Below are 14,415 nucleotides of genomic sequence, written 5' to 3' on the forward strand. Positions count from 1 at the left end.
GTACTACAATGAAAGTGAGTGTATTTAAGTTGCGGGCATGGATAGTTTTAATTTGGTTGTATGGAGGTGTGGTGTGCAATGGATCTGTCATTTTACCGAGCGTATTTTTATGGAGGGTTTTGTAAATAATTTTAAGATAATAATAATTGTTATTTTAAGACAAATTATATTTGAATAATATGCTTTTCATGTGTAGATGATACATATAAAATGTGATGTTACATTATTGTAGTGCTTACTTGGATGTGTTATCGCAGGGTGAAGTCCAATGTGTAGACGCCTATAGTGGTGTAATATCTAGCTTGGTAATAACGACCTTATTGATGCGGCATACATTATTTTACTTTTTAATACTTTGTTATAAGTATAAACGAAAGTAATCATCTTCGACGTTCTTTTAATTTAAATACCTAGGTAGGTACTCTTTTCTTTTTCAATTCAAATAAATTGTTTTCAGACTTTCATAGTTCATAAGTTAATCATACAAGCACAAAAAGTTTAATTTTGTAATATGTTACAGAAAATATGAATTGTATACTTCATATTATTCTTATATTTAATTTGAATTATCTGTATAGCCGCAACAATAAGGTGCATTTGCATGTATCCTCACATAAATAGCTAGTATGAGCGAAGCTGCCTGTTATATTAGTTCGTAAAATGTATTTTAAATTCTCTAGGATTCGCAGAATGATGTTAACTCGTCGACATTGTTAGCTGTGCAATAAGGGTCATAATGAAATAAATTGTACAGGTCATTGAATGTAAGCTAAGGAGGTTCTACTTTAGTTGAACCTTAAACATTGTTAAGATTATGAGTGAATCGAATTGTTTTATTTTGCATAAAACAGAAATTAAAAACAACAAAATTTTTACACGATTAAAATGTATAGGTACATAGGTATGTTTTGTCCTTTTTCAAAAGGAATAAAGATTTTAGGAAGTGCATATTTCCAACACGAGAGATACTGGTACATTAAGTTCCTTGAAGTACTTACACTACTTATTAATTCATGTACGTACCTAAACACATTATAAGACCACCAATCTCGCCTACCTTGACGGTAAATTAAAGCTGGTGATTGGTTAATTCTGTATAATCCACACAAACTTTATAAAAGCAAAAATGGTCCTACGTCTTCTTGGGAGGTTCTTTGTAAATAAAAACTGCAAAGCTACCAATTTCAATTCTTTGTTTAATATAACGCCCGTGAATAAAGAAATATTAAAATCTCTTACGAATTCATATTTATCTCGCTGTAATCGTAATGTAATGTACTATTGTATACTATAATTAGTATAAAGGCAGCCATTTTCATATAGCTTCTTTATCTACGGGCGTTTTACCAAGTGCTCACTGTAATTTGTCACTTGAGAGGCTAAACTGTTATTTAAAGTACAGGTTTTCAACTAGCCCGAGGTATAACCACCTATGTGACCTGGTTTCTCTTATCAATCATAGGTACAGATTTGCTTTCACTTGTAAGTACAGTGTAGGACTCGTTCCAGCTACTATATTTCGTGTATTCATAATTTTTCACTTTGATTACTTTGTTCAGTCTCATAAGAATACATAGAACTGAGATAATTTAGAGCAGTACTTGACCAAAGTTAAATGGAATGGGAAATCGCAGGATAGCAGTACCAAGCTTTGAACCTCGACAGGATTTTGATTTCAGATTTGATATCTATGAATTGGATTGCTTACTAAATTGCATGGGATGTTGATACGTGATACCGCCTGTATAAGTCGGGTACCTACATTGGATTAACACTATCGTTGTAGAAATATGCATAGTTATATACATTATAAACAAACTGCCAGATTCAGTAACTTACCTTGTAATAGTTACAATAACTATTTACCAAGTAATTGAATAACGTTAGGTATGGAATAAGCTGGCAGATAAATTATTGTAAGGGAGTAAGAATTTTGCGAACTCTTCAGTGTTGAAGATATTGATGACGTACATTTATCAACTTGCCGTAATATTGCCTGTTCGAGTAATAAACTGTAGATACTGATAAAAAGGGATAATAAATAACGGTTGTTTATACAATACTGTCGATGTTGCACCCCCTTTTATCTTATAATATTTTTGCAATATGTGGAGGATGAGCCGACGTTCAGTCATCGTTGAGATTATAAATGTACGACGTTAGAGATGTTCTGGACTGTGTTATTAGATTAGTTCTAACTGTATGTATGGTATTCTACATTAGAAAATCAACCCTCTTTTCCCTTTTCAACATGTTGTATAAAATATAGCTATTTTATGACAAAAATATATCAATACGCTTCCAAAAAATATTTACTTTTTGTAATTTACTAACGGAATGTCTCGCAAGAAATATAAATGAGAAATGGTTTTTGTTTAGTAAGAAACAAATCAACGGTTGAAAAGCGAACAGGGTATGTCGACACTAAACATTTAAAGTAAGGAATTGTACATATTTTAATTGCATACATTATAGAGTATTTTTGTTCAATAAATCTCACTTATGTGAAGAGTAATATAGCATTTGATTTCAGTTCCCACCAAAAATAGTATAGACTGTATACGTATGTAAAAATAAACTCTATTTTTTAAGGGTATTCAAACAAACCGCATGTTAAAATTAGATTCAATTTTATTACATAAATAAGCTCGTTATATACACATTAATTGATGTTAAATATACATACAATACAAGGCACTTAACTAATATGGTCCCACCAAAACGAGAAAAAAACATAAGAAAATAATTAACATTTAAAAACAATGACGTGGCTGAATAGGATTGAAATAAATAATTTAATTAGGTACATTTCAAATCGATTTACATTATTATCCATTTTTTATGTAGCCACTATTGGATCCTATTACAATTATCATCCCATTTTTTTAGAACTGACCCGTTCCTAAAATAAATTCAGAATGCGCTATTCCATCAAAATAATTAAGTTTCAAGATAATAATTCAAATTATTGTAATACAGATTACGAAATTGCGCTCTATTTTCAATCGCATAAGCATCGTCGCTATTTATTGCGTCGTTCCTAAGCTAAGTTTACTTTTCTTTGTTTTGGAAAATGATAGACCTAAAACCCCTAAGTAGATCAAGATAGGTTTCAAAAAACAGGTAAAAGAACATTATCTTTCCTCCATCTTGCAATAGTACCTACCTATATTATATAAATCTATATAACTTTGATTACATTATGTATGTATGTATTTAAGTATTTATTATTAAACATGAATGTTTACTACACTTTGTACACCTTCCTCATTTATAGTTTAAGTCTCTCCTCCACCCAAAGGTTGCCTGGAAGAGATCGCTTTTAGCGATAAGGCCGCCTATTGCGTTATACTGTAAATTGTTATTTATGTAAATTATTTTTAAGTCAATAAAGTAGTATTCTATTCTATTCTATTCTATTCTATCAAGAAAATTTGTCCACTTGAGTAAACCTCACTTTGCTTGGCTCAAAGTGTGGATACTACTTTATTAAACAAATTTTGGTCTTTAGGACATGTGCCTTTACGTACAATTTACTTTGGTTTTTCCAATACTACCTAAGTAAGACGATATACTACACATATTGACAACGTCGAAGCCTGTACACGACTTTTTAAAATACAATACCTAGTAAATATATACATTTTATGTTCTGTGAGATTCCTAAGTCGTGATTTTACGTTTAAACGAACAATATACTAAGCTTACATATTTTACATTCAATTATTATAATATCATACACAGCATACAAATACTTATACCTAAAATACCTACATATATTATTATGTTTTCATAAATGATCCATTTCTACATGCCCTAATATAATATTTACATCAGTCATTAATTTTATTCATAACTACAGGCTTAATCAGAAAAATGTATAAACATCAAAATTGTATTTCGCTTACGTTGCATTTACCTACTACCTTCACCTACATCAGCTTTAAGTGTTTGTAAAATGACCAGCATTTATATGGAATCAATTTTAAAATTACCAATATCATAGAAAAAGTTAGGACTTTTAAACAGGCGATTTGGTAACTGTTTTTGAATGCAAGGAAAGAGCACTTCTGCCAAGGAAGTGGCACAGTGGCGGTAAATAGCCGAGCCCACTTCACACTAAACACTAATGCTATTATGGCAACTACGTGCGAATTCGCAAAATTAATTGTACATTCAAACAATGGCTTTATATGACGTTTATTTGTTTCGAGACTTCTCAAGAACAGCGGTACGCACACTTGGAATTTATTTTTAAACGTATGTTTTTTTTGCAATTACATAAATACTCATTAATTTACTATTTTATATACCGGATATGAAAACAATACAATCGAAAGGCAACGCACGATAACGCTCAACGCTCGGCAAATATCGATATTCAATACAAAAACGCGTATAAAAAGTGGCAATACGTGATATGGTAGACGGTCAGTCTTGCTGATCACAGCCTGATCTCATTGGACGTTCAACTGGACGTAGTTCACTGGGAACTGGCCTTTGACGCCTCCGCACTCCCCGAAGTACCACTCGTCGTTGATCTTGTGTGTGACGGTGATGGAGTCGCCCGCTGAGAAGGCGAGGTCCCCGGGCTGGGTGGACTCGAGGTCGTACAGCGCCAGGGCGGTCCCGAGGCGCGGCGCGGCCGGCAGCGGGTCGTTGGGGAGCGGGACCTTGATCTCCACGTAGTTGGAAGGAAACAGCCCCCGAGCGCCCCCCACGCTTCCATACAGCCATTCCGCGTTCTCTCGACGTATCAACGAGATCCTTTGATTCGCCTGCAAACAATGAGTCACAGAGTTAATCATAGAACCCGCACAATTAGGAGGCATTAATGTTGTTATCATTACATGGAACTGAATGTTTTGCTGATCCACGATAAGTACTGATAACGCAGCCTGGAAACTTCGTTTTGCGACGTAAATTTACGTATCAGATGAGGTAATGTAAACAAACAGCTTTGGTGTGGATGATAACGGAGATATTTTGGTGGCTTGCCAAGTTTGCAATAACAAACAATGGTCAATAGTAATTAATTACGTATTAATAGATAAGCCGAGATTGGTTCTGTTTATTTTTGTGTCGTCTCTGTCTGCTGTATTTTGATTATTGTAATGATTGCAGTTACACGTTCGTCATGAAAAGGGGGCATGCATGGAAAATTCTGCAGTTAACTAAAGCTTGACGTCAGCGGCCGTGCGCCGACTACAGATGAAAATAGAACGTAATAATCAGACAGCAAATTGTTTTACTCTCTGTGCATCTTTACATTCGAGAAATATCTGGTAAACTAAATCAGTTTTTATTACTTTGAATCACGTTTCCAGACGATCATTGACTTAATGTTTCAAGGAGATCATTTCCATAATTACATTCACTTAGCATGAATTAAGAGTTTTAAAAATAAAACAATGTCGGTTAGGCATCATTATAGCTAACTAGTGTCAGAAAATGTATTGTTAGGCAACGCCGAAAACCGACAAATCAACGAAAATAAAAATATAGTACCTTATTTAGATTTCGCAGAACATATTATGGAAGATAATGACAAATTATGAACTGAAATGGACATACTTAACATAATATACCAGTAATATACATATTATTATTGTTATTGCAGTGATCATTACGCTAATGTGGCGTCGTCATTCGGTTAATAAGGCAGAGACCTCTGACGGCAGCAATGAACTCTAATCGACGTTATTTAATTGTCTGAGCACCTCCAACACACGGCCGATATACATATAATACGCACCTACCTACATGTAGCTAATGTAAAATGCGTTGCAGTTATTTTGAATTGCGACCTAGATTCACTGTTCTTGATAAGTTGGTGGGACGAATACCTTTAGGCTAAGTAGCTGCCTACTTCTTTTCCTCAAACAAAAGAGTACCAACTAGAACAGACTTTAAAAAAATATTAAATGTGTAACGACATTTATAAGACGAAATCGGTTTTTTTTCTGCAGGACATGCAATAATCTGATGAGCCATGACCCAATACGATAAGCTTCCAAATAAAACAGGTCAGAGATGTTATAAAATTTATAAATAAATCCTCAAAACTTTATTACTTGGTCCGCCGAAGTGGAAGTCGGAAACCGCCAGTAGATAGTGGGTTCCTGTCGCGATACGAGACACCAGCATGTACCTATTGCTAGTTTGCTACCACCCCATTTGGCTATTCTTATTTGCGTATTTGCCAAAACTGCCATATCAGTACATTCGCCAACATTATGGACGAATTTGTCTTAATTATTGGTATTTGGCAAATACAGAAAACATCCAATAGCTAACAAATACAAATAGCCAAGTGTGGTACCAGCATAATATGAATGAAGAGCCATCGATTCATTGTTTGCAACTATTGCGAACAGACGCGATAAGTAAACATGTTGTCGTATAAAATTCCTACAAACGCTCGATAAGTACATACGCCCCAAATAATGCAAAAAAAACACACACGCACTCACGCCTTGTACTACTGTACTCCCTTGCGGGGTAGGCAGAGGTGCATTGCTGCACCCACTTTTCGCCAAGAGTGTTATGTTAGTCCCAATGTAATAGGGGGCGGGCCTATTGCCATTTTACGGGCACATCCAAGACCCGAGAACAAATATCTGTGTTTAAACAAATATCTGCCCCAGCCGGGAATCGAACCCGGGACCATCGGCTCAGTAGTCAGGGTCACTAACCACTACGCCATTCGGTCGTCATACAAAATAAATAATGCAATGACGTGGTTTACGTCAGTTGCCAGATGGTAAGATTGGCTCGAAGCCTGGTAATGGACTAATGGTAAACCAACAACTATTCAGCCAGAAAATCATTATTATTATCGCCATAGGCTTTGTTCGTGGAATGTGTTGCTTAGTGCCTTCTTTGGTATACGGCAGTCGTCAACAAACAAAAACAATATAAATACTTACTTAAACAAACAAAACTATAACTTGAGAATCCATATTATAATAACTATGCGGTGCTATAAGTTTTTTATTTCTTAGTAGGTACTGGGATTTTTGTGACTAATTCCCCTGAGTAAACTTACTAATCATATCACCGGTGATATGATAAGTGTAATGTGTTCTATGAAATATACAATACACATGATATGTGTCTGTATATAATATATCAATACGTTGATTTCCAATAATATAGTAATCTTTTACCGGATACCTAGATGATATGACCGATTTGTAGGATTGATTAAACTACTTATAGGTTTTATTTAGTGCCAATTTCTCCATAGTCGGTTATCTAACCGACAGGGATTGGTTTATCAATTATACGTCATCTCCATATAAAATTCTTGACAGATGTATCAAAAGTCGACCACTAATAGGTACCTGGTTATGCTCTAACCGACTATGGAGAAATTGGCACTAAGTGTGGCAAATATGAAGTGATATTTAAGATTACCTGTCCCTATACTTTAGCTGAGTGGGTTAATACACATTTTACAATCTTTTCTTTATACGATTCCCAAGTCTTTTAATAATCCGAACAATGTCGAAATGGTCACTCATCATCTGGCTAGTTTAGTTCATGTTCTCTGTAGTAGTCATGAATCATTTCTTTTCAGGAAAATAAAAAGTATCTTAACCTTTACTCCTAGAATAAACTAATATCATTTTAAACTTTGAAGTACTTACTCAAGTATTTAAAGAAAAAAAAGTCTAGTTCTCTATTCTCTAGTGTATTATAAAGATACCAAGTTATTATGTATTGTACTGTGCAATATGCGTGATTGCTTTGAAGGTCGATCTGACCTTTCATTATACACAAAATTGCTATAGGTATTTTGTTTTTATTACGTCAATACAATACCTACTTATAATCTAACTAACATTTATTAGAAAAAACATAATTTACTTTTTAAAGAATACAATAATCTGTAAGTATCTAAATTTGACCATCACAAGAAAGTAACCTTCCATGTTCTATTGAGGCCAAAATATTGTATAGTTATGTAAAATATTGTTTAGACTTAAGACAACCCTAGTTTAGCATTTATTTAAATAGTGTATGTCTCGATGAGACTGACATGGTCACAGTTTATTGTAAGTGACCTAAGTCTCTTTAATAAATAAAGATTAAAAAAAAAAAAAAGTAACCTTAAATTTATTAAAAAACAACTGCATTTTAAATACAAAAAAGTTGAGATCTTACGTGTCAATCGTGAGAGATGGTGAGAGTAATTTTCTTTTAAGTAAATAGGTAACGGTTTGCCTATTTCAACATATTTATACATACGTACACATAAATGCTTTATAAATTACGTATTTTACCGGTTTTATTCATTTTATAAACCAGTAAACAAGTGCAAGTTTTGCTGACCAGTCATGCGACTCTAAGCATATTGTACAGTGGGGTGTGATACTATATATTTATCCTTTTAACTGCGTACCGTTCTTAATTCATTCCTCATAACAGTTAAATTTAAACAGAAAAACTGTTGCATTCAGCGTGGCTTCTAAATGGCTTTATAGTACGCAAGCAAATTATTAATGAATGCAATCAGGCGCTGGACAAGGAAGGTCTAGTTTCGACAACAGACACATACATAATGTATGCAGACCTTGTGTGTGCATAGTGTTATACAACCGAACGTGTGATTTGACAACGGTTAACAATAGCTGTGCACCGTATACTTAGATAGTAGTAGTCGGTTTGGATCCTAATAGCATGTAATAAGTGAATATTACTTTAATTATAATTATAGTTAATTTTGACGGCGGCGGCGAAACAATGAAGCCAAGCGACAAAAAATATCTAGATACATATTTACGATAAGATGTTAAAGAAATATTTGCCTAATATGTAGATAATAAAAAAAAAATTAAAACATATTCGGTAAAAGATAAAGTATTTGCGGACCTAGTCAGCATAAACTGTGTTACTTTTATTTTCAACTCTTGTAACTTGATAAAAAAAACATACAGTCATAATAGGAACACCGTTGTTATTAATAAAACTTCGCGTGATAACACTTTCGCTCATTACTTTCTTACAGTTGCTAACTGCACGGAAAACTATACACACATATATACACATATATGCTTTAAGCGTGGCTGAAAATACTGCAACTTATCGTTTTCTTATTAGGTATAGGTGCGACTACGAATGGAATTGCTGTGCTACGCTTGCTTGACAAAACACGAAGTTTCGGACAGCTGCCATGCCATCGATGCAACGACATAGAGTTGCGAGATAGAGATATGAACCTGCGTATTTCGTCAAGCAAGAGTAACCCTCCTGGTGACGTTGACGTCTTGACGACGTTACAAGGAAGTAGCTTAGGAAATATGCATTGTCGGTATTCGGACCTTGAAACGACTAGCTGTACACATCTCATGCGAGACTGAGAGTGGGGCCCCACACGCGTGTTATCTGTTGACGAAACGCAGTCAAGATTAACCACGAAAAGCTAATTGTTTGAGCAATTTCCTCCGTTGTGTATGTTACGATAAATTTACGACACCGCATCGTGAGCTGCTATCGAGCTGTCTACCGCATTTTGTTGAAATTAACTCAAACAGTCATTATTGCACAATCGTGCGTTAGCGAGTCTAATAACCTAAGATAAGTCAAGTGAGTGAACCTATTGCTTACATAAACGCCGTGATATCGAAGTTCAGGCTTTGTTGTAAGAGGTCGCAGTCGCCGTAGTATTAATTTTATAAATGCAAATTTCATTCCAAATACTAGGTCAGTTCGGGTGCGGTTGATCTCATTACTTATTCACGCTGATAAAGTCTTACCTTCGAGAATAAGGCTTCGTCTTTAAACCATTAAAGACGAAGGTACTATATTCGTAATTGGTAGGTTTACATTGAACATTTCGACTTTTTATACGTATTATATTTGAATATCACGGAAATGATAGAGTTTTTGTTTTATAATAACATCGCATGCCCACATTTTATATAATTCTTTAATGATCACCAAAATTTAACTTACAAAATCAATGAATCACCATGACAGTTCATTTTAGCTTGGATCTAGTTGGAGAAATTACCTCGACATGTTTGTTTTAACTTTCTGTTTCCAACAAACATCAACTTCCTTCCTACCAAATATCAAATGCGAAAGTGAATTTGGAAATCTCAAGCCTTTGTGGAATGATGGTAGACTCACCTTGATAATCAACAAATTAATTTTAAACGTAGCAGCATAAAATTTGAAATTCTTCGCTTACACTAAATATTCTAAATAACCAATTTTGACATGCTATAAAGATAAATTGAACCATGAACCCAGACAAAACATCACTCACCTTGAAGCTCAAATCATCGGGATGCCCCGTCGCGTAGTCGAACAGCGCCACAGCATACGGCTCGTCATCCTGCGCGAAGGTGGATGACGTCAGCGGCGTGTCGAGGTCCTCGGGCCAGGCCAGGTCACCGTCGTCTACGGCGGGCAGGTCATCGTCCAGGGCGGGCGGCGGCGGCGGCGGCACGGACGGCATGGGCGGGGAGTAGTCCCGCTCGGGACTCGGCTCGTGAGGGCGGTCCCACGTGAACGGCTTTGCGTCATCCTGTGATAGTGAGTTGTTTTAGTTACGGTGAGAAGGTTCACAAATTAATCGCGGTAAGGTATTAGCATATCTAGCAAGGGGTGAGTGTAGGGCACGAAAAGCAGTGGCATTTATTTATTTAAAGGGGTTTCTCTTGTGGACTCCTTGAAATGTTGGTGGATGTAAGAGATGTCAATGGATGGTCCGCTCCATACATATACGCCTCCCCCAAAACAAGGTTTATTGCCATAATGTCCACAGTATTCGTGGATTCGATACACAAAATAGGCAGATTCGAATTCAATGTGCCTGTACGCAACTACGCATGTACCTACTATAGATAATTATTAGAAAATATTGTGTAGATTTGAAGAACACATTGAGCACACCTAGAAAATGTAGTGGATCCACTAGTGCGCCATCGAACATTCTAGATGTAGCCAGTAGCCACCAGTACCCTCACAATGAATAGAATACAGCCTATCTAGGTGGTAAAGGTAAGGCTAGGCAAGGTCAATGATTTCGGAAACTGTGCGTCTGACCATGAATGTTGAATTTGCTATTGAACTCTTTGTTAAGTCTGGGTGAGAGTACTGGTAAAACTATGAACGTGGTTATTAATTTGATTTGCAGTACAATGTAATGCAGTATTTAGGCATCTACTTTAAGAAATACTGCTTCTCATCCTACTGTACTCGTATATCAAATAGAATACAGGCTGATTGCTAAGTCGATGTATCCCTTCCTCTATAACCCATTTAAAGGAATACATCAAGTTACCACCCTTTATAGAAGTATGTTTCGATTAAAATTGGCACTATGTTTGGGATTTATAATTTATCAGTAACACTTCGCCAAACAACGTTAGTCCGCTACATACCTACGAAGCTACAACACCTATTATTGTAAGCGCATTTAGTATCCAACAAATACATACATTGGTACCTAGGATCACTAGGATGTTAGATCCAGAGAATGCATAGATAAAACGAGATATGTGCGGATAGGCATTGAGGAAGCCACGGGATCAATTGAATCAAGCTCAATTGAATTAGTAGCGATCCACTGCATGCAAGCACACATACCTAGGTAACTACAAAATACTTGTACATGAGATTCCGGTACATTATTTACCATGGCACAAAAGCCAAGTAAGAATAAATGCCTATAAATTTAGGGGAAGCAGGGAACTTTTACGCTTCGATAACGATGTGTGGCTTCTTGCGATGGGAACTAAGTAGTTACTTAACATACGGCTTTTGTAAGAAATGAATGTGTCGTTAGGAGAACGGTGCCACCATTGGTGTTGCCTACCTAGCGCATTCACTGGAACAAGATGGATGTTTCTTCATGTTAATAAATAGTATCTAGGTATACTAGATAGCCGTGGATGATACTTCAAAGATACTAGAATGCTTTTCTATCTATTTCTAGTAAACTATATGTAAGTATCTACTAGGTAGACCAATGCACCTCAATACATTCGCAATCAATTGTCTTGAATGTACATCAACGACAAAAACAAACCAATCAAGCGAGGCAATAAAAACAGTAATAGAAATCAATTAAATATATCAAAGTTATTGCTTGTTTTGCAAAAATCAAATGGAACAAATGTCTAAGCAAGGGGAATTATTGGCGTGCGGCGATTACGTCGTGCATATTCATGGCACTCGTGAGTTATGAGCATGCAACCAATCACACACATTAGCACACAGAAGGTAGGTAGGTACATATGTTTTTTTTTTTAAATAAAAACACATTCGAATTATTTCCTTAGATACAGAACTCATATGGACGGATTAAAGTGGTTGGATGAAACTATTTTAGAGATATGCAAAAAACAAGCACAAAAAATTACAGCTGAGCATTCTGCAAAATAAATGTACCTAAGTAAATAATACAAAAACTAATCCTGAAATAGTTTTGGTTTCCATCAACTGCATTTGCGTGTTGATGTTGGAATTGAAATTGAAAATGTTTTACAAACTACCTAGGTATATATTAAGCTTAAATTAAACCTAACTATTAACCCTAACTTGATTAGAACTAATGAACAATTATGGTGCAGGGAAATTGCAATTGTTCCATTCAATGAACCAACATAATTCAAGGGTACTTACGAAACTCTCTCCAAAGTTGCTGGTGACTTTCTGTATAGGCGTGGTGGTGTTGATGTTCATCAAGGTCATCTGCCGGCTTCCTGCGAAGGTGCTCTTCAATATGGCCGAGTTATCGGGTGGCTTGGGCCGCGCTGGCTTCGCGCGAATTATCGTCGGACCCTTCAGTTGCACAGCACTACTCGGCTTTCCATTACTTGCAAAATCGTACAAGTTATTCAAAACTGGCTTCTTGGATATAGGAGGCCTGTTGCTCACTGGTGAGAATGGATCTACAGTTGTGAAGTCATCAAATGTGTCCTCCTTGCTGGGTGCCTTTCTGGAGTGGAGGAAAAGATCAAAGTCATCTTCAAACCCACTCTCTGCCTGCGATGTGCTGCCTCCATTCATGGCATGGGGATGGTTGGTGGAGGAGGTGGCGTCGGAGCCGAAGCTGTCCACACTGAGCCCGTCACTGCTAGAGCGGGTGGTGAAAGTCGGGGAGCTTGGCGGAGACGACAAGTCTATCAACGCGCCAGTGTTCACATTCTTAGGTTCACATTTAGGAAACATTCTATGAGAGTCCACTTCACTGTTGAAGTCTGAGAGTAAGCTAGGTACATTGTTGGTTACACTATTATTAGGCACTGAATTTTTGTTTTTACGAGACAAAAGTGATGTGAGCACTGTTGGTTTCCTAATGAAATGGGAAGGCTTGGACGGTACATCAGGCTGCTTGTTCACTCTGGGTGGTGGTGGCCTAGGAGGAGGCTTCTTCTTCTGCAGGTACTGAGGGTTGGGTTCAAACACGTCGGCACCAAATGGATCATCATTCCAGTTGGTGACGGGAGAGTAGCGGTTCACCGTGAACGGAGGCACTGCAGGAGCTGGCCGGGATGGCCCCTTCATACCTAGAGACAAATAGAAAACATATCAGCAATCATCCATACAGTATAAAAAAAATATCAGCTATCAAATTTGATTCAACAAAATTTAAATAACAAAAATGTATTCATGTAAAACGAAATGAGCACCTGTATTTGTTATCACCATACTGTCCTCAATTTGCGCCGTAATTTAACATTTCACAACAAGGATGAAAGTAGGAATTAATTACAAAGTTTAGTAAAGTCCAGCAATTGACCACCTCAGCTCAGACAAAAACAAAAACTAAACACGCGTAATTTTAGGGCAAGCGATTATGAGCTGTCGGGCGCAGAGGATAGCGCCAGTCGAGCCCCGCACCAACTGGATTCCAACTGACGCTGGTCGAGGCAGAAAATTGCTAATCAACTGAGCAATTGACACATTCCACGCGCTGAAAGATACAGTGTGATTGATAAAATATCTTGATCCACCCACCGCGCGCGGACGTCTCTTTACAAACAGTATCGCGTGCCAGGTACGAGTCACCACGGCCTTGATAGAGTTCGCCAGTTCGCTGTACTATCGCGCACTGCGCGCTCAGTTTCGACCAGATGCTGACCGGTGACTGTTCTCATTTGAACACAAATGCACCCATGAAGAAACAGAAGAACTCCACAGTGCCAGGATTACCGTTTTCTACTTACCCTGCTTGAAAATATCCATGTCTCGCAAATCTTGTTTACCCGTTCAATTTAAACAGCATATAAAACTAGTTATGTACACTAAAATTATCACATAATCACAGGTCTTTGTTTTAGAACAACAACATTCAATTTTAATGTGTCGAGGTGTTTCGAGGAAGAAGAAAAACTGGAAATTATTCAACGGAACGGAAATCGTTTACTTCACTGAGTTTGACGGTTTGGCGATTGA

The 14,415-nt window shown here is 36.7% G+C and overlaps 1 protein-coding gene across 2 annotated transcripts; it reads right to left on the reverse strand.

The window, feature by feature from the left end:
- Nucleotides 1–3,616: 3,616 nt before the first annotated feature.
- On the reverse strand, nt 3,617–14,370 carry LOC105390567 (SH3 domain-containing protein 19). Of its 2 annotated transcripts, none has more exons than XM_011561890.3 (4): nt 14,187–14,370; nt 12,640–13,526; nt 10,277–10,537; nt 3,617–4,778 (listed from the first exon to the last, which is right to left on the reverse strand). In XM_011561890.3, the coding sequence occupies exons 1-4, from the start codon at nt 14,203–14,205 to the stop codon at nt 4,458–4,460; spliced, it is 1,488 nt and encodes a 495-aa protein (XP_011560192.3). In that variant the 5' UTR covers nt 14,206–14,370; the 3' UTR covers nt 3,617–4,457. The 2 variants fall into 2 exon arrangements, with proteins under 2 accessions (XP_011560192.3, XP_011560193.3); XM_011561891.3 differs by lacking the exon at nt 14,187–14,370 and adding an exon at nt 13,650–13,918.
- Between the last annotated feature and the right edge of the window lie 45 nt (nt 14,371–14,415).

This window comes from Plutella xylostella, chromosome 7 (assembly GCF_932276165.1).
Source record: "Plutella xylostella chromosome 7, ilPluXylo3.1, whole genome shotgun sequence".
Taxonomy (NCBI): Eukaryota; Metazoa; Arthropoda; class Insecta; order Lepidoptera; family Plutellidae; genus Plutella; species Plutella xylostella.